General features: G+C 45.0%; 1 protein-coding gene across 2 annotated transcripts in view; it reads left to right on the top strand.

The window, feature by feature from the left end:
- The window catches only part of LOC133342867 (relaxin receptor 1-like), a 310,499-nt gene that overhangs the window by 190,719 nt on the left and 97,611 nt on the right, over positions 1–22,169 (top strand). For both annotated transcript variants that reach the window (XM_061552222.1, XM_061552221.1), the window contains 3 exons: positions 16,372–16,443; positions 19,873–19,944; positions 21,826–21,900. In XM_061552222.1, the coding sequence (XP_061408206.1) occupies positions 16,372–16,443; positions 19,873–19,944; positions 21,826–21,900 (219 nt within the window). The remainder of the gene's footprint in view (positions 1–16,371; positions 16,444–19,872; positions 19,945–21,825; positions 21,901–22,169) is intronic.

Genomic DNA, 22,169 nt, shown 5'->3' with positions numbered 1-22,169 from the left:
CAGAAGCGCCATCAATTTCCCTCTCTGGACCTCGGATAATTCCTCATTTTCTGAACCAAGCTTATATCCAACCTTCATCAGAACTCGTGTGGCCGCGTATTTGATGCAGCCCCCACACTGCCAATGATGCTACCTTCATGAAGTGTTGGCGATACATGAGCTAGCACAGTACCTTCTTGAATGACCAACGTGTCTAACTCTGCGTTAAGGACCTGAAATGAAGGGTTCTTGATCGTTGGATTCCAACGTCTGGGCCCTTACTAACGTCAACCCACGAGCGGCTTTATTAGAGGGTCCCAAGCGGATTCCTCCTGCCATTGCCTGCTGGTCTAGCAGCTTCCGCAGTCTCAAAGGGACTAACATTTGCGTGCCAGGGGGAATCTTAACCGGCATACGTGCAATTTGCTTGCACGGTAGCGTTGGCTGTGCACAAGCAAGTGGGAGAAGACGAATGCCATTCGACGACCGGATGGTATTTCAAGACACCCTTTGTTGATCAAAATTGTCAGGGGCGTCCTCCCCAAAAAGTCTGTTCCGAGCAAGCAAGGAATAGCAAGGGATGTCAATACAAGGACCGGTTCTGTCAATTTGACATCCGCAATGCACACCTCGGCTGCTATTCTCCCAATGATGCTCAATGAGCCGCCGTTCACGGCGAAGCACGGAGCTTCGACAGGGCATAATGTATGACATTTAGGGGCCAAGATATTATAAATCAGCTCAGAAATGATGGTCGCTGATGCACCGATGTCAACGATAATCCTAATTTCCACCCCCTCTATCGATCCCACAACAGCAGACGAACCTGTAGTTGCGCAAACCAATCTATGGGCCAACTCCGACCACTGACCTGCTCGGAGCGGCCGGTCAGCCCGATCCAAGTCCGAATCCTTCCGCACCGACACACAATGGTAACGGAAACTGAACGACGGAGATTGGTGAGGTAGATTCAGGGGCCGAGTGTGTGATGAATCGCGACTCGCCTTCGGGTGTAATGGAGTGGAGAATGGTCGGCCGGATGATGGCGGTGGTCCGGGGAGGCATTGTCATGGCACGCGGCAGCCCGAAGAGACGTGTCCTGGCAGGCCGCAATTGTAGCACACGACGAGCCCGCTCCCAGGACGAGGAGATGACTTCCGCCATCATCTGTACGTCGCACCATGCCGTCCCCTTGACAGCCTCCACCCTGGGTCGAAGCACAGGCTGGAACGGGCTCCACATCTTCAGGTGTATCGCAAGCCTCAAGAGGCGCGGTACACGCTGCCAACACCTTATGCCGCTGCAAGAGCTGTTATGCCTTGATGCATCTTGCAACTTTGATGGATGATAGGTCGTCGTCGTCGTCGGCCGCTGGCAGGACGATGTTGAGGTCCTTGGCTAGGGCCAGCAGTCTCTCTTGGACCAGGGATTCGACTCCGTCATGGTCCATCTTTGGAAAGGTAGCCTTCGCTAGCGCCAAAACCGTGCTACGGAAAGCGAGGGGTGTCTCAGCTTCCCCCCTCCTCCGCGCAGCGAACCTATGGCGCACATTCGACAGCGGTTCGTAGATCGCCGCCATTTCTTCAAAGGCTTCAGTCAACGTGGCCCTCTGATGGCGGTATGGTGAAAAATGCTGCCAGGGCATCGTCGTCAAGAGCTGCGGGCAGCGCTCTCAGCACCTCTGCTTCCGTCCACCCCACCAGGTCGGCATTCGTCAAAAATCGCCGTTTGACGGCCACCCAGTCACCTCCGGTGGCTGTAAATTATTTTACGAAAGGCAATCATCGCCGAAGAGATGGGACGTCCACAGGCAACCTCGGTGCATCTTTAGATTTGGTGGGCTCCATGCTCTGGTCCTCCATCAAAATGGTGGCCCTAAGCGTGGGCTGCACCACGGAGGTTCCCGTTTGGGAGGAAATGGCGGCAGGATCCTCGTTCCCACGCAGCTCGTTGCTCTCCCCTCCACCGCTGGTTCCTCACGGTGGAGTTCCGCGATGATGGACGCCGCGGCTTGGAAGAGCTCTGCGAGGCGGGAGTGTGCTGTCCGGCGCTCCTTCACCAACGGCGGTGAGCTGTCGCGTGGCTGGTCAGTACGCTGCTCCACCAACGACGCCTCGCTTCCCTTCTCCGGGGTTGCTATCCCCGGGGCTGTTTGAGGGATGAGGTCTTTGTCCTCATCGTCCGACGTCCTGGTACATGGTTGGCTTCGTGCGTACATATCCTAAGCTAACTAGCTTACTTAAAGAATGTTTGGCCACTTCCGACACCAGTTGTAGTGAGTCGCAGACACACTTCATGGAGGCAACACATTTATTAAAACCAACACATGGGGTACTACCCCCTTAACAAGATAACCTATGGTGGTGGACCACCAGGCTAACTACACTAATTACATTGGAACTAGCTACGACGGACCGGACCCTAGCTTGGGTGCATGTCCACGTGTTGGTGACTCTTGTAGGACGTAGAACATAAATTCTTCAGGATGAACAACAGCAGCCGGTCCCTCACGGGGATCCAGCTTATATCCTCTGTGGTGGGGCTGGGTCCGCCCTTAGCCACGACCACCTTATCGAACCCTCGAGCAGGGTCTCTACCCTGACACGTGACCACCCATAGCCCCACCTGGGGCCTCTGTGTAGACTTTACCGGTCACGTGTCCTCTAGGGTCAACCAGAGTGCCATGGCCTATAATAACCCCATTCCTGTGTCCAGCACCCTGTAGGGGTTGGCACTGCATGCAGAGCGTGGTGCCATCCAGCACTGTCAGGCAGTGCTCACCGAGCCCCTCTAGGGCTGGTACTGCACCCACTTATATGTAGTGCCCGCGATGTCAATACATTGCACGCCGTGCCTCTCTCGAGCCGGCATTACACAGTGACATCCGCGATGTCACTACATATGTATGCTTGAAAGCAAGTATGCATGTATAGTGTGTATAACACTGAGCCGCACACACTATAGTTGGAGGCAACACGTTTAATAACACACCTCTAACCACTTCGGGTTCTATAGCGAGGTGTGGCGATTCTGTTCACTATGTGCGTGCGAGTTACTGTAGCGAATGGGCCAGTCAGCACACATGCTGTCTGACCCATGATATCGAGCTACAACTTAACCGACGAACGAGGAGCGAAGCGGGAAGAGATGAAGAGACGTGAGACCCCAGGCTGATCCCCACAACGAACCCTGATACCTGTCCGGGCTCCCCCTTTATTTCCCTGGCTGCGGCCTCACCCCGCCCTCGGCCATGCCCTGCCCTCGGCCACGCCCCTACTGTATCAAGTCAGGAGCTCCCGGCTCCGAGTCATGTGTCTCTCAAGCCTCCTATAAAGGTTTCCGGCACTCAGCGGCACTCCAGAAATAGTGGCTGGCGCTAACAGTAGAGTGACAGTATATGTAACTACACATGTATGTATGTATGTGTAACGGGTTCCGGAGACACTTGTAGAGGTAACTTGTTTATTACAACCCAACACTCTCCAACAGTCCAACACTCCACTAGTCCTGATACTATGTTACAGCCTAGGTACACAGCCTAGGTACACAGCCTAGATACTCTACTCTGGCTACGCTCTGGAACTCGCGCTCACAAGGTCGTAGAGTCGGGAGTTCCAGAGTCCCACCACTGGCTCTCACAGCGTCCCATGGTCCTCGGATGGCTGGTCTTGGGTCTTGGGTCTTGAGCTACGACTGGGCCCTGATCGTCAAGGGAGCTCCCCTTTTATGCCTGGTCCAACGAGGGGTGGGGCCGTGTGCGCCACCAGACATCCCACAGAGCACACACAGCCCCCCCCCCCCCCTCCGTTGGCGGCGCCTAGAGGCTTAAGCGTCTGGACCTGCCTGGGAACCCAACGCCTGGTGCCAAGAGGCTTAAGTGTCTGGACCCGCCTGGGAACCCAACGCCTGGTGCCAAGAGGCTTAAGCGCCTGGCCCACCCAGGGTCCCAGAGCCCCCAGCAGCCCCTCCCTTCTTATGTTACTACATATGTATAGCCCATTGTCCATGCACTACTGTATGTGTGTGTTGAGGACGAATTAAGTTGCACTGCATTAGGTGAACATGCACCTCTTCATGTATGTTAAACTTATTTCGTATGTACAGTATGTATGTTTAACTACTTTGGCACTGTCCATTCACCTGATCCCTCCATCTCCTCGGTGGGTGCACCGCTGGGCTTGTTTCCTCCTTTGGCTGCCACGACGCGATTAACCTGGACCACGGGTCCTCATCCCTTTTAGCGACGTTTTCTACCCAAGTCTGCTTTCATAATCGGTCAATATGTTGTCTGTAATGTGTACTTGCTCTCGGTGGTCGTGTGTTCCCCCTGTCTCTCTGTCATTTTACGTGCGGGGGCTAAATGGATGATTGCATCGAAGGAACATCTGCCAGTGGATTGATTACGATGATGTTGTTAGGTGAACTCAAACAAAATTGAGGCAGTGTTTATCACCATTGGAGGTCCGCAGTCATATCAATATGCCGTATACAAAAATAATCTTCCTACTTCCAGAAATACAAAATCAAACAGCACAAAATCCTATTACACACATGATGACTCTTGTCCCCCCTCTTTTCACAGATAAGCAGGATAAACCCAGGAGTGGTATCAACTTCATTCTATTATAAGGCTCGGATAATTATCCGAGCCTTATAATGCATAGATAACAAAACGGACTGAAGAAGTGGTGGAAAATGTATTCTGCTATCCGAGAATTTGTATAGAAAAGAGTGACCCAGACAGATTGATCTCCCCGGATGCGCTACGTTCATCCCACAGTCTGAGCATTCAGTGTAGGTCAGAGACCTGATCCGCAAGGTGTGGGGCATCTATTCTCTTTTGTGTTTATCTAAACGCTACTGCTCAGATATATGGAGTCATTTGCATGGGGAAATATTTAAATAGCAACATCTGTCCATAGTGTTTCCCACAACAAATTGGATCGACATAGTTTATCTGTAGAAGATGCTCCTTCATGGTCTGGAAATAGCATGTACACTGATTATATTTGTTTTTAATATTCAACCTTCAGAGCTGAACTATGCAAATTACGTGAATTTTTTTTTTTTACTTGCCATTTCTTCATATGAGAAAAGCTTAAATGATCTCAGTTAGGCTTGTGCTCAGGAGAGGTCTTGCGTTGGGTGACCATGGCCACTTACAAGTTGACAACATCCAGCTCTTCAAACGCACCGTGCTTGGGAAGAGGTTTTTAATCGCAGTTGCTGAAAAAAGTCTCCCAGCAGCACCCAGATCGAAATATCAAACGAAACGTTGAACAACACGTTGGAGAGCAATAGAGCACCCAATGTAAAAACAAAAATGCGGGAGGGTTAACCAGGTGGATGTCTTCCATTTTAACCCAGAAACTCAGCAGTGCTGGCTCCTTGCTCATCATTGGCCATCGCGAGACTCTACGGCCTCCTGCAAGCATTTTTTTTCTCCCTCCTGTCATATTGACGACCGAATATAACTCTCTTAAAATGTAAGCTTTAAACAAGTTGTAAACACAATGTGTTGGCATTGTGAGATAGTCATTCAGAAAAACAGTCACATCCGCAGTCATAAAGCACACGGATATGTACCTGCTTCGGAATATCCTGGCTTTCTATAGCGATCTAGGGACATAGCCACTTAAAGCCAAAGGCAATGAATAATTAAGAGCAGGAACACTTACCGGCTTTTCTCACCGGTGCATGATGATACCACCACAGGAACACGCCGGCAGACTGGAAACATCTCGTTTTAATATAATGTCCAAAATGAAACGTGCACTTACACAATAAACGTTGTCAGGCCAGACCCACCGCAGAATAACAGTTGTATAATGACAAATTGCGATGGGAAACATAATGGTATAAAAATCCAGTCTGTTTTGGAAACTTTACTTATGTTTATAATCCGAGTAAACGTTGCAGTGTCTCCCTCATCAAATGAGCTATGAGTGAGCTCTCAGCTCTGTTTTGCAGGCGTGACCTCCCACAATGTGGTAGTCATTTGTGTCAACCCCAGAGGGGTAATAGTTTATGTTAACTGGGATACGAACGCGCAAGCTTCCAATTGTGAGTCAAGTGCTCCTACCATAGAGCCACGCAGCCAGATGTAATTTAAATGATGATAATAATAATAACACTGTAATAATTATCTAAATGAGACATCAGTATGTGTTGACCTTTTGTTACTGAATTTGTTTTAAGTATCCGCATTGGATCAGTTGACATTATTTCACGCATTCCCTTCAGATTCTTGGGGCTCACTAATAATTCTAGTTTATTTTTTATCTCTGAACCAAAGGCGAATATTTAGCTTGACCTCTAATTCAGCTCAGTGTGCTTTGCGGCTTTCATAATCATGATGCACCACATATTTGTGATAACAGCAACAAACAATACATCTGCAACAACCCTGTAATGAACCATGCATGTCTACACGATATGCCAATTCATGCAGTCAGAATGAATGTACAACAAAATGTAGCAATGTTATTGAGCAAATTTTTTAAATAATTAAATCTACGCCTGAAGCTCTTTCTGGCATGGACAAAAATAACATTTGTTTCTGTGGTTACTAAACTGTTGATTGCAGCATATGTTACGAATGAGGTTAAACGATAACATCATATCACGATTGACAATCCATGACTGAACTACAGCATTCGTTATATAATGTCTCGCTTTGATGAAATTTAAGAATGAGGTTACTTGTGTCACTTTTATTTCTCATAAAAGTGGCTCTATTAGGCTGCTTGCAATTTTCTTTTGTGTTTTTTGCTTTGGCTATTGAGGAAAATTACTTGTTTGCTGAGGAGAATTGAAACAAATGAGTCTCCTGTAGCAAATAAATAATTAAATAATCATTTGTTGCCTCTTTCGGTAAAGTCACGTAGAACATAAAATAATAATAGAATACGACGTTTCGGTTGCAACACAAGCAACCATCATCAGGATAAAAATGAATGATAAAACAGAGACACGGAAACAATAATGATGATGGTTGCTTGTGTTGCAACCGAAACGTCGTATTATTTAATTAGATTTTCTGCATGACTTTACCGAAAGAACCAAAGAGTAATTCCTGCAGTCATGAAAGAAAGATTCTAGTTTAAATATTACATTTCGCAGAGCGAGCAGATGGCATTCTTTAATTCCCGAGCATATCACGAATTTACCATATAAAAGCTCAGGGCAGATACCTATCCACTTATAAAAAAAAAAAACTATACAGTACTGTGTAAACTGTCATTGTTTTACTTCAAAGTCCCAAGGCCCAACATTACAGGTGTGGACAAAAGCCGATTTTGTGCATTCATATTTAAATAGTCTGCATCCATTCGTATGCATAGTAGGTAATGCACATTAAACGCATATGTTCGTTGTTAAGTTTGGAAAGCCACACTGTGTGTGAGCCATTGGACCCAGAAACCTGGCAATGAGACCAAATACCCCAAGGATGCCAAATGTGGCATCAAAACAGTAAAAAAGGGAACATTTCTAGCTATTGTTGTTTGCCAGGATACTGGCCATGAAGCACAACATTGATAACCGTTGGACCTGTACATTTTTGGTATCCAATTATTAATGCTGCTGAGCATCCAAACAACTACCGAAGATAATTTATGCATGTGTAATAAACGACTCCGTCAGGCTTTCTGGGTCTCCGTTGTGTCGTTTATTTAGGTTCTTTGCACCGCACCCCGCTGGTCCTCGGCCCGACTCGCACCACCTCCGCGCGCGCCCCGCGCACACTCCGTATGGGCCGCCTCGCTGGTGGCTGCTCCGCTCTGTCTCCGTCCGTGTGCCCTGCGCACGCGCCAGCCACACCGCCCGCTCCGTGTGCCCCGCACACTCCGCTAGTCACTCACTAGCCACGTGTGCCCCGCACATTCGGCTAGCACTCACACCCCTCTAGCCCCGTCGACCCCACGCCACGTGGCAGATGGCGCTCGCTCCTCCTGTTCTACCCAGCGTGGCCTCCTCCTATTCTTGCTCCGTTCTCCCTCCCGATCTCCTTCCGGCTCTCCCCTTATATCCTCCTCCTCACGTGACCCAGACTCCTCCTTCCTTCCTGGCCCCGTCTCCGCCCCCGCTTACCCCGTCTCCCATTGGAGCTGAGATGAGATAAGCAGTGGCTCTTTCCACACGCTCCATCGACCAGGCTCCGCCCCCCAATGCTCCGGCCCGCGTGATTGGCGCGAAGGCCCACAACCACCCCGTTTGTGCTCGCATTACACATGTGCACTTTGTAAACGCTGCAGAGCAGTATATGGGTTTTCTGCTCTCTGAGATATTATAATCATCTTCAGTGTTGTTTATTTCCTCAAACGAATATTCTTTGAATCTGAGAAGCATTTTTAGGGGTTTCTGTTTTTGGGTGTTTGAGATAGTCCTTTTTTTATTTCATGTTGGACTCAACTGCTGCACATCCAAGAGGATATTACTAATATTCACACAGATTATTAACCTACTTGCTTTACTATGTGTGTTCAACTGCTTTCGCGCACCATACATTGCCAATCGTGCTAATCGGAGGTGCATGCACGTTTGCTTTGCACGATAATGATTCTATAGTTTATTTTATATTATGCCCATAACATGAGGAAACGTTTCAAAGTACAGTTTTGTTGCCTAGGGAACCCCCTAATGAGAGCTTATCCCTGTTACAGCACAAGGCGACTAAAGTGGGCATCAGTCTGCCAGGAGCAGGCAATGATTTCTAATGTGTAATCCCAATCGAGTCATTTGTGCTGACAAAAATAATAATTATGAATCATCTGACCGACTGGCCAGCTATAGCTATAACTTGCAGTGCTGGTGGAATCATTATAATGACATGTCCGTATTCTCTTTATTGAATTAAATATGCTACATGGGACAATTATTTTGCAAAAAGCTGACTCGATTTTATTCCAACTTCCTGAATTTAGCTCAGGTTCTCCCTTGATTAATTATACTGTACAGGGTGTTTAAAAGTTATGGACCCGATTTTAAATCGCTATACATCTGCAACCACGAACCGCCCATGAATGAAATTCTTACCACTTGAAAGGGCGGGGCATAGAGTTTCAAATGATCACTGCTAGATGCCAATCCCAGCGCACAAACAGCCCCTAGCCTCAGTCATTCGCAAGATGGTGACCCTGCAACACAAAGCGTTTTGCATTCTGCAGTTCAGCAAGACTGAATCCGTAATTGCGGTGCAGCGTGCATTTCAACGTCGTTTTGGCATTGATCCGCCCATGTCAAAGATCATTTGTCGTTGGTATCGACAATTTGAGGAAACAGGCTGTTTATGTAAGGGGAAGAGCACAGGGCGACCATGCACCTCAGAGGAAAACGTGAGAAGAGAGGCGTTTGGGACGAATTTAACTATCATCTCGATGCTGTCTATACAGCAGGTGGAGGTCACATAGAGCATTTAGAAAATGGTTAGTAAAACTTGATAACTCATTAAACAGTTTTTAACTTTTTGTGTAATTGTAACATGTTGCCATCGTGAAATATACTGCTTTGAAATTGGATCCATCTTTTTAAAACACCCTGTAGGTGTTGTTGGCAGCTCGGTGTTGTTGGCAGCTCAGTTCAGTCCTCGAAGAAGCTGCTAGCGTATAGAGCAAAACGCCGGACAATGTCGACCAAAAGCGGTAAAACCTGAAAACACATCGGAGAGCTATGCGGCTCGGCCCGTGAAAACCCACGCAGTCGAGACTAAAATGTATTGTCCACAGAAGACAAAGGCTAAAACACCTTGGGCACATAGCAATAAGCCATGGTCTAGGTAAAGATATGATGAAGAGGATAATTTACAGAAAATGGAGCAGAGGGAAGCGGAAGGTGCATTGAATAGGCGGTGCGAACGCGATATGGGCATCACAAGATATACGGAGTGGATATGTTCCATAAAAGTTGTCCATGAAGCGAAATTCCATTAATGGAACTCAATTTTCCATTTACATCCATTCTACAATTGATGTGTTCCTACTGACAAAAAAATGTTGCCCCAAAATAGAATAACATCACATTTAAGAATGCAACCAACTTTTAAAACACATATTTCAAGGGAAATCAATAACTTTATCATAAAATATTAACAAAACTTAAAATAAGTCTTGAAATAAATATACTGTCCAGTACATAAATCCAAGGTAATTGCTTTGCAGTCTCTTTTGCACTTCTGCTACTACTTGTGTAGTGACATCACGGGATGTCACTGTGTAGTGCCGGCTCTAGAGAGGCACGGCATGCAGTGTAACGACATCGCGGACACCACGTGGTGTGGGTATGGTAACGGCCCTAGAGGAGCTCAGTGAGCACTGATTGATAGCGCTGGATGGCACTACGCTTGGCGTACAGTGCCAACCCCTACAGGATAGGGTGTGGGAGTGTCGGCCGTAGGAATGAGGATACTAAAGGCCACGGCACTCTGGTTGACCCGAGAGGACACGTGACCAGTTAAGTCTACAAAGGTGCCCCAAGTGGGTGCTAGGGGTGGTCACGTGGTCGGGGTCCAGATCCTGCTCGAGGATTCTGGAAAGTGGTCATGGCCAAGGGTGGAGCCAGCCACGCCGCAGAGAATATAAGCCGGGTCCCCCAGAGGGACCGGCGTTGTTGTTCATCCTGAAGAAACCTTTGTCTATGTCTACATTCTACCGAGTCTCCAACACGTGGACCTGGATCCGCGCTGTGGTGTGGTCCATAGTAGCTAGTTACGTTGTGATTCGTGTAGTTAGCCTGGTGGTCACCACCATAGGTAGTTATTCTGTTAAGGGGCAGTTACCCCGTGTGTTGTTGTTAAATAAATGTGTTGCCTCCAAGAGTACGTCTGCCACTCAGTTGAACTCACGACACTTGTACAGTACTTTAATGCTCTTTTTCCAGACATATTGACTTCGGCTCGTGTAATAACGTCAAAAAAGAGTAAGAGATCCCGCACAATACAGGATCGGGAGTCAAAAACAACGAGGAGCCGAGCCAAAACTGCTCCAACTTCGGGCAATGGCAGGGAAAGTGCGGGAAACCAGAACGGAGTAAACACCACGCTAACCACCTCGAGCAGGATAATAAAAAATGCGCACCTGGAAAAAATTACACTTTAGAGATTCAGAATTCCGTTAATGCAAATTGAACATAACGCATATCGCATTTTAGTTACGTTACAGTGAAAATGTCCACGTTGAGGTGCCGCTTAATGAGGGATGCCTCTTTGGGATGGCCGCTACAGATGCGATGAGGCTAGCACAAGATCATGAGCGATTGAGGCAGATTATTGTATGTGTGTACATACGTTGGACTTCTTTCGTACCGTACCTAGCCAACTCTGCTAATCGGAGGTGCGATTAGCATGGTTGGCCTGGTTCCCCAGGTGCTCAGAGCACTGAGCATTCCGGATGATGATGATGATGATTAACAATGTTGTTTTTGCCCGTCCAAGGACGGGTGTATATTGCAGTAAATCTGAAATATTCAATAGAAAAATAGTTCAGCTGATGATTATTAATAAGGATGGGAGGGGGGACTTGCCCCACGTGAGTGACGTCACCCATTAATGGTTATTGTGGAGGGGTACGGTATGTGGAGTGACGTCACCTGCTCATAATTATTAATGAGGGGAGGCGTGCGGCATGTGGAGTGCGCGACCTTCTTGTGCGTGAGTGTAAATTTCCACACGGGCACTATTTCTGCCTCAGCAGTCCGCCTGCTGTATTTTTTCACCTGAGGACGATTGCTTGTGTTGCGATCGAAACATCGTGATTTTATTTTATTATTTTTATATCTACGTGACTTTACAGAAAGACCCAAAGAGTATGAATTCCTGCAGTCACGAAATTTTAAGTCAATGTTTAATTCAGCTCGACCTTCCTCTGCGTTAGTGTCAAAATCCACCCACTCATGAATATTAATGAGGGGTTTGGGCCTCATGTGGAGTGACGTCATGAGCAGGAATACACACACATTCTTTGCTAATTATATTAGTGATTCAAATTAGATTAGAAGCTTTCGTGACTGCAGGAATTACTCTTTGGTTCGTTCGGTAAAGTCACGTAAAAAGAAATTTAATTAAATAATAATAGAATACGACGTTTCGATTGCAACACAAGCAACCATCATCAGGTACAAATGAATGGGAAAATAAACATAGTAAACTTGGAAATATAATGCAATACAACACAGAGAGTCGGCCAACAAAACAGTCAACACCCCACCTGGTTGATTACGTGCTTCCAAAGATTGCTAAATTTTAGAGAGACAAAACGTAGACACGGAGACACACAGACAGACACAGGCAGAGAGAGACTCACACAGAGACAAACCGAAAGAGAGACACACATAGGCACACAGAAAGACAACGTCTCTGTGTCAAGGCCTTAAATAGAGAGAGGGGGGGCATATGGGGAGTTGTGTGGAATTCATGCCCACAGCAGATGGACGAGCTGGACACTTGTTTTCTCTGATGATGGTTGCTTGTGTTGCAATCGAAACGTCGTATTGTATTGTTATTTTATTTAATTTCTTTCTACGTAACTTTACCGAAAGGACCAAAGAGTATATTAGTGATGTTAGAATCGGCCATGGAAATGCGATATTGGCTCAGAGATGCCTGTTTGAGCAAGTAGACAACATTGACATATTTAAAGTTTTAAAGGTTTATTCGTGTTTGTAAACCACTTATTCCAAAAATTGCAATGTTGCATAATTCTATATCGAGTGAATGTGATGTGTAGCAAATTAAATGCATTTCTTAAGTTATTAATGTAATTATTTCTTTTCTTTCTATTTTACCGTGGAATATAAAAAAGGACATGCAAGTTGGTTGTTCTTTTCTTAAAGGGAAATAGAAAAACATTTTTAATGTCGATTACGACACAAGTCAAATGTGAGGCCTACTTAAACTGGCTCATGAAGGGCAAACTGCATTTCTTACAGGATTGCAATATTTATTCAATGTTTATGTTTGTTGTCTTAGTTGCTTGGCTATTTATTGATTTATATTTCCATTAAATCAGCCTTACCACTTCTATTTCATTTATTCATTCGTTCAGCGAGATGTGGTGCCACACCTGGCATAATTTCTCGAGAATTTATTTGGTGTTTAGTTTGTTGTCCTTCCCCACACCTTCGATTAGCACGGTTGGCTACTCATAATAAAGGTTTTCGGGTGCTGGCGGGTTAACGACACATTTAGACTTACGCGATTTAACTTAAAAACCTTTACACTATGGGAACCTCATTTGCCAGTATCTATCTGGCAACAAAACTGGTGTCAGTTTTGTTGCCAGATAGAAGGGTAAAAACCCAATTATTAAAAACCTTTATTATGAATAATATTGGTCACGAAAGCCTACATGTCTAAGTGATGGTTGGCGACGTACGGTGTGAAAGAAGATCAACATACATACAAAGACCCAGTACTTGGCACGCGTTGGGCTGTTGTGGCATTGGGCTTAGAGGTGGTCAGGAGATGGCAGTGCAAAAAATGGATGCTTAAATTTTTCTGTGAGGAGTATGTGCCCTTTGTGTGCTAGAGTTTTCTCCTAGGTATTCCGGTTTGCTCCCACATGCCAAAAATACGTTCATGGAATTGGCAAAACACTCCAAACTTTATATTTTCCATCTTGCACCAATGTCTCTATTGTGATGGGTTTTCTCACCATTTACAGATTTGAAACAATCCGATGATAGTGTCTTCATGAGGCTTTCCCGCATAGAGGGAATTATTACCATAAGCAGCAGTAGAGTTATACTGTATCCATAATTAATTTGTATAATTTTAATCGAGATTCAAACTTTTAAGTAAAAACATGTGCAAGCTCCATAAAACAAGCAACATTGTCAGCTTAAAAGAGTGGTTGTCATTTATTTTGCTGACCCTGAACTAGTGATAAATATTCCACCATTTGTTTGACAAAGTGCTCCTCATTTTATTGGCCCTGCAGGAATAATGGGCTAAGTCGACCCACAACTGGGATTAAATTCACAACCTATACCCATGATAAGTCCATTGCTCAGGCACAGCATTACTTGCCCTGGTGAATACACATAAAATCACCATAATCTATATTAGTGATAAACAAATGCACCACATAACTACAGTGTCCAACTTTTATTGCAAAGATTATGGTGACATCCAGTGAGTTCTCATTAGGTTAAATAACGGGTTATGAATAAAACTGCGCAGCTTCTATCCATTAACACAAATGCTGGAATATATCATTAAGCAATGTTGACAAAGTTGTAATACGCACATGCCTCTTTCCACTCAGTTGCCCGAGGCGTTTTGGCGACGGTCATGTTTCCTTCGAGCTTTTAGAACCGTTCATTAAAAACAACAGACGCAGCGCACTACATAATAATGTACGCATGAAGTTGTAAATGCACTTCGTAAAGTTATAAAGACCGCCGCACAATTAGTGCGCATTACCTGCTGTGGGGTTCGGTTCAGAGACACGGCGATTGACGGGGACAAAAAAATATTGAATACGCGCCACGAAGCGAGATGCACTCTCTGAGTTACGTTGGGGAAAAAGAAAGAGGAACAGATGGATGTGAGTGCAATAGGCAGATCAATGACATCATTCAAACTGCTCAGAAAAGCAAGTGGTCTCGGGCAGAACACACTGCTCGAAGGGATTGATGGCCGATGGTCCAGAATAATGATGGAGTTGCTGCCAAGGGCAACGTCCTCCAAGGAGACGGAGCGATGGAATCGGTGTGCGCACAGGTGCTCAATGAATGATTACATCTGGGATCAAGAGAGATGTTGGCAGCTGGGGGCGACTTTCGTTTAGCAATGAGTTGACCAACTTTGTTGTTGATGATTATTATGCCCCCGGGTGGTGGCGGGGGTGGTGGGTGGCACAGGGGATCACGCACTGCACGATGTTCTTGGCCACCTGAGTTTGATTGTTGACCACGGCTGAAGCAATATCTGAACTGGGAATGGGCTTTCCCCTTCGCCGAGCCCATACTTAGCGACGGCGCCCCAGGTGTCCCTGGAAACATAATGAAACCCAATGAGTTCTCATTAATTTAAGTTGCCCAGAAACACAGAAGCTGGAATATATTATGGACAAAAATTGTAAAGTACGTACAACTCCATTTGGTTGCCCAAGAGCTATATGTATGGTTGGAATTTTGCTTGAAAATGTGGAGCTATTTATGAAAAACAACACACATACAGGGCGATCCGTTTATAGATACCCCACTGATGTATAATGATCCTATTGTATCTACATATGTTGGACTTCTTTGGCTCTATACATAGCCAACGGTGCTAAGCGGAGGTATGGGAGAAAAACTATAATCGAAACACAAATAGTGGTAAACTTTCACTTTCTCCTCAAAATGTGATTGGAATTCATGAAGGCCAAGGCTCCATATGTTTCAGAGGAGACTGTGATGCGATTAAATAAGTGTACTGAAATTGGTGGGAGATGTGTATGGGCTTGCTGTTATTTGGCTGCTACAAATTTCTCCATGATGAACCATTCGTTGAGCTGTCATTTGGGGCTAGGTCGCTTCTGAAAACTAGCTCAGTGAGCCTTGCCTCGTAAAATAAAAAGGTTAGTTTAGTATTTACGTGGGGTATCTATAAATGGTTAACCCTGTATGTACAGTACAGTTTTGCACGATGTGGGGAGCGGTAGTGCAACGGTTAGCGCGCTGCGCTATGAACCCGGCGACCTGAATTCAATTCCCGCTCATGGCCAACACCATTGAAGATGATCTGATTCGGTCCTGAGCCTCCCCTAGGTCGACTCAGCCTCAAATGAGTAGCTGGTGCAGTATGTAAACATCGCCACTGGGGAGACAAATGCGGCCGGGGCGTGGTGCTGGCCACCCACCCCCTCGTGTGCCGTGCCGGCCATCATAGGTGCTCACTAACAGCACTTGCCCCAACAGTCTGGTAAGGCTATACGGGGGGTTCTTTGTCAGTGATGTGTGATATCGACATTGGTCCTGCACTCCCCCATCAGCAAACCAAACTGAAGTACGGTCAAAACAACCACTGTGGACGACATGGTGTGGGAAGGCCTTGATCTCACAGTGGATTGACAAACGGGTTGTAGATTATTCTCATCATTATATGGACAAGCTTTGTAAATATCCACACTTTTGGGTGTGAGAAAGGAGACGATTTAAAAAATATGTTGTTTATAACTTCAGGGGAGAGTGGATGTGTGAGCATTTGGGATTTAAGTACCCATAATGGCAAACAGACGCATGCTGGCGGAAAGATCAACACGCAGTTGTGTCTGCAGCAAAGCATAACGCAGGCCGGCACATCTAAAAATAGCAAAAAACCGGGGTTGATGTTGTGATATTTGCTGTTTCAAGCCACTTGGTGAAAGCGCTTATTCACACTGTTGCTAACCAAAGTGTTCTTGTACTTTGCAGGTATCTCAGTCACAACCATATCGCCGTGCTCAAGCCAAGAGTGTTTCAAGACCTGCGTTGGCTCGAGTGGCTGTAAGAGACATCGCTACCGTTCTGGCTAGTAGTTGTTGTAGATGCACACACATGCATGCCTTGCATTATATACAAGCTATACTACACGGGTGCATGGATGCTGTCGCGGTGTAAGTAAGTGGTCGTCGTCGGCGACAGTCCCTCGGCCTTCGAGGATGACGTCCGTCAGGTTGGGTGGTTTCTGTGGAGGTGGCTGAGGAGTCCAATTCTGGATTAGCAGACCTTTGGGCATTGTGGGCACCACGCGGTCCCAGATGGAAGTGGAATCCGCAGTGCCGGGTTGGCTTCGCGGTGGAAGTGATTAGCTCACTAGGGGCTTGCAATCCAGAGGTCCTAACTTCCACCCGTCCTTCTGGGTCCGCAGCCGAATAAATCGGTACACATCAGTTCTTTATTGGCAGGCCGTATGGTGGGGTAAAATGTGGATACTCCCACCTTTTACAAGACTTCTTGCCAGCGTGCAAGATTAGCCTCAATACTACACAGAGGGGTTCTCTGCAGCTGCCTTCAGTGGAGGTCCTTCTGAAAACAGCAGTGAGCACAGGCAATTGCACAACTGCACCTTTGCCTTTTATAAACGAGTGTGTGTGTTCAACGTCAAACAGGGAGACATTGCAAGTGAGGCATTAGGGTTATCATATTGCTCCTGGCATGTACTGGTAATTCGTATTTGGGCGCCACATTGGCGAGATGTTAACCACTTCACCTGGTGTACAGGAGGCCATGGGTTCCATTTCGCCACTGATGTCTGATGTATATGTTATAAATTTGCACGTGATAAGCCACTTCGTTGAGCTATCATTTGTGGCCAGGTTGCTTCTGAAATAGAGCTATATAGCTCGGTGAGTCTTACCTTCAAAAATAAAAAGTAGTTTAGTTTATAGTTTCACATTATTCCTCCTGATTGCTGTGCAATCAGTTTACCTTTGCTGAGCATGCACAAGTTGATTCATTTTGATCATGATTTTTCTTTTCATATACTGTAAACCTATTGCAAAGGATATTTTACTTTGGCTAACACAAGCAGCAGTCAAAACATTTTGACCTTATTACATCGCCTAGAATGATCAATATTTCTGTTTTTAAATCAACCAAACGAAGTACAGTAAACCTTGTTAATTCAATATACATGGGACTTTAGCCTTGCCAAATTATCCAATATCCCGAATTATGTCTCCCGCCCCAATATAAAAAAAAAACATTTCCAAATTTGTTTTCCAAACTCTTCACACACCATACGTATTGACACACCTGCTTCAATTCTATCCAAAACATTGGATTTGTCTCGCAGACTAAGGGATTTATACTTGTCCCTTTCCATTACATTTTTCAAAGGGTTGGCTTGTACTGAGTGCATAAACAAGGTGTAGTCCAAAGCAACAGGTCTGCACTAACGCTCACCACGCGCGCCGCCACTAGACTGAGTCATTGTTTTGGTCGTGGCTCGCAGCGTCGCTCCACGTGAATGCCGAAATTGGACCATTCAGTACGGCAATTCGGCTCATGGCGAATAACTTATACTGTATATATGTCGAAAGCACAGCAGTGTGGAATTATCCCCAATTACGAATTATCAAATACCGAAATAACGAAGTTTTATTGTATGTACAAAATGACTCACATTATGTTACTCATAAAATACCAAACACATGATTACGATATTACTTAGACAATAGCACGTAAGAGGCTGAATTTCTTTCAAAAGTAACCCTGCCTACGATAAGTCAGTTTTGAGCACAAGCCTTACGTGGAATAATGGACAAATCGTTACAGGGTCATGAGTTGAATTCTGAACAGAGTAAACGGAGATCATTAGTCTTTTGAGTCAGTAAAATGGAAGGTCATCGGTGGATACATTAAATATAAAATCAGAATCTTAAATTCATTCTAAACGAATGAATCATATTTTCAATTCAAAAGAACAACATTGTCTGGTAATTACCTGCCGGAACTGTGTGCCCAAAACTGACATGCGCTTGAGGCTGCATTAATGAGAAAATGGGAAAAGAGACTTAAACTACATTTAAGCTTATTTTCTGGCACTCATTAACGATGCCCGTTGCAAGAGCACTTTAAAAGCGATGAACCAGACCCTCGTGTTTAAATTTATATTTTCTATGAACAAAGCTTCAAACTCATGGCAGAGAGCCTGGGGACACACTGCCTCGATGCACATCTACAAGAAAATAGCCTTGCACTTACTGAGTCGCAACTTTCCTTCAAGATGACTTTGGTCTCCTCCTTTGAAAAAGTGGAACTTCCCATCACATGCTCAAGGCCAGCAGTAAAGAAAAGTGCAACTACCGCGAGCTTGACGACATAAGAGATTAATACCAGAAAGATGTGGCACTGGCTCTAAACAGAGGAAAGTGGAAACAAATGACGAAATGTGCAGTGGGCACCTACGAAATATCTGCCCATGGATCATGATGATGATGATGACAACCATCGCTCAATGAAGAATAGGGCCACTTAGACTTGATTTTGATTGGTAAATGATAGCATGTGAAAAATGAAAATCGGTTTCACCCCATCATCATTTATGATTGACGTTCACTCAGTTCCCCAGAGCTATCTGTAAACATCAGTGCAAAGCGTGTGATTAACTCTTGCTTGGAGGTGTTAGAAACTAATATCCCTTATTGGCAAATAGTATCTCATTTCCAGAAAATGATAATCCACTCAAGAAACATGGTTAAATGCAGCGTATACGCTTTCCAGCTGCCGTGTTTAAAGGTTTAAGCCTTAAACTCGTGAACACCTTCCAGATTGGTCGGCTATATTTAACTTGGTTGTAAGCAATTGTGAGAGATTAGCTTAGATGTACATACAGACGGGAAAAAAAACCGCTGGTGTAGACAGATTTTTTATGCGTTGCTCCCTCGCCGTATTCTCTGGATTAAACGATGCACCAGAAAATAAGACGCAACCCCCAACTTTACACACACTTTGTGAGAATGACCGCACTAGTACAAGCGTCGCTGTTGCCTTGGGAATGGTGCACAACCGCTAGCTGCTAGTCTCACACTGTTACGGGACCAGGAAAATCATATACCGCATAAACATAACTGATTTCCATCTCCACATGTAAATAAATAAATAAACATGTATCTATCCTGCGCTTGTGTGCAGTACCAAGTATACGCATGTTTTTCTTTCCTTAAACCCACCCGGTGGAATGCGCGTGGCTTGCGTATAGATTGGACGCCGGAGTGAGATTGTGAATTTGCATGTCCACGTGCCAGCATTCACGCCACATACGGAATTATGAGGTGCACACCCCCAAACGCTTGGCCATCAAACTGTTTTTGGAAATTTAAACACAACACAACTGCGTTTTTACAATCCCGAGAATACGGGATACACACACACGTGCCCGTTAATGCAAAATGCCTTCATTTCTCCCGCCTCCCCTTTCCCTCTCTGCAGGATCATTGATAACAACAGGCTGATTAAAATATCACAGAAGTCCTTCCTTGGCCTGCAATCCCTTGTTATGCTGTAAGTTTCCTTTGATTTCTTGCGTTGCAGCTTTGCATGCATTGTTGGCACTGGAAAACTAGGCAGATAAGTCAACTGGTTATGTCTTTTTCGTTCGGTGAAGCTCGAACTGCATTCATATGATGTGATGCTCGCTGTTCCCCAGAGTGGTCCGCTCACAATTGGATAGACTGGCCATGCCGTGGTACTGTGGCATTGCATTTCCACTGTGGGCTTGGGGTGATCAATCACGAAAATTAGCATGCCCAAAGTTTATATTTAAAGCTTTCGTGACTGCAGGAATTCATCTTCTTGGTTCTTTCGGTAATTATTTCCCTTCTACGTGACTTTACTGAAAGAACCAAGAAGATGAATGCCCAATGTTTATTTGAGTATGTAGGCACTTTGACTTGACTAATAAAAAAATATCACCAGACGGAAGTACGAGCAAATCTAAGACCGTTACTACAAGTCGTCACTGTTAATATGTTATTGTTGGTGATAATCACAGTACGTATACATATTTGTAAATTAATGCGTAGCCTGTAAATGATTATAACTTTGTGCCGGGTGTAGGTGGCTCATGCCTGTAGTCAAAGTTGGTGGATCACACAGAGATCAGGTGGCACCACACTGCCACCTGCAGGGCCAGATCGGTACCTATGCGAGGTAGTGTAGCATGTAGGTTGCTGACCCATCAGTAGATACATTTTAAATTTCCCTCCCTCCTCGCCTTTGTGGATTATTCTCCAGATATTGGAATTACAATACACACATGGTGGTTGACTAAAAGTCCCAAAGCAACATTTGCTGAAATATATACGACTGCAGTATTGCAGTAAACATAGTTTATAGATGGTGTTTATAGCATATGTATGCTGGGAGAGACAAACTACCCATAATAAGCATGCAACTATATATTAACTGTGTTTATTGGCAGCACAGTAGCAAAGAACATCGTTAAATAGTTCGACCTTTATTATTCGGTAAAACATTACGTCTACCAGCTTGGCCCATTTGAATAATCTAAGCCCCACCTGGTTTAGTTATAGTCCTGACACTGGAGGAATCGTATTTCTTTAGCTGTGAATGTACGATGATGTCTGCTGAAACAAAGCACTTTTATAGGTGCTTATGTAGCTCCAAGGGCTCATGCCCCTGTCACGAATATGAAAGACAGCAGCCTCCGCGTGTCGGAATAAAGAGCTCGTATTTTCCATCTCAGTCTCACCTTGAATATTTAATCGTTTGGCAAAAAAAATCCACCTTCCAAAATGTGGCATTCAAACCAATTCCCGAGAATGAAAGACAACGGCATAAAAGGGCAATCGGTGAAAAAAAAATATCATCTGCAGTGTACCTCTGCAAATGATTGCATTGGGCTAATTCGCCGAGCGTGGGACAGGTTCTAGTGTCTCGGTGAAACCAGTTGATGAGAAGGGTGGTCTCTTTTTGTTCTGAGGACATCCCATGTGCAATCTTCCTCGGCATGACCCACATTGGAATATTTCGAGTTAAAATCCCAGTCAGTGTTGACATATCCTCTTACCCCCCCACACCCTTTGGGATCAATAAAATAGGTACCACATTGTTGATAGTCAACAGTGGTCATTGTTTTCAGAAACTGGATTCCCACCATGAGGATATTAAATTTCCACTGATGGCTCAGGGCCATCCATACCCAGAAGACTGCTGCCACGTTGAATTCCTTATAGAGATATTTGAGCATGCGATAGCATCTGTCATTGGATGTTATCTGTGATGAAATGCTGACTTGTTATTCAGCTGTAGTGAATCATTCATTTTGTTTAGTTTTTTTGGTGAACAGATGCACACTGAAGCCGCGTGAATATTGTGTAACATAATGTCCCCCCATATTTATGTTAAAATTTGTGTTTACAGGGTATTGCTGAACAATACACTTCATGAATTACCCAGGAAGTCCATCTGTAAAGGAATGCCACAGCTGAACTGGTTGTGAGTACCGCCACTAAATGCACATGAAGGGGAACCTTTGGGCAGAGATCACTGGAAGTGTTACGTTTAAATGTTATATTTATACTTTTTTAGCTGATAAATATTTTCTAGCGGTGCATATGCAGTGACTTAACTAGAAAAGAAATCCTCTGGCACATTGGTGTATGTTGGTTTTCATCACTTTTTTTTGCAAAAACACTCCATCATGTTCACGCTTTGCCTCTTTATTTTGTGCTGTAATTGCATTTGCCCTGGATATAAATGCTATA

Source organism: Lethenteron reissneri, chromosome 16 (genome assembly GCF_015708825.2).
Source record: "Lethenteron reissneri isolate LAM-NWPU_2019-01 chromosome 16, ASM1570882v1, whole genome shotgun sequence".
Taxonomy (NCBI): Eukaryota; Metazoa; Chordata; class Hyperoartia; order Petromyzontiformes; family Petromyzontidae; genus Lethenteron; species Lethenteron reissneri.
This window is presented reverse-complemented; position numbering and strand designations above follow the sequence as displayed.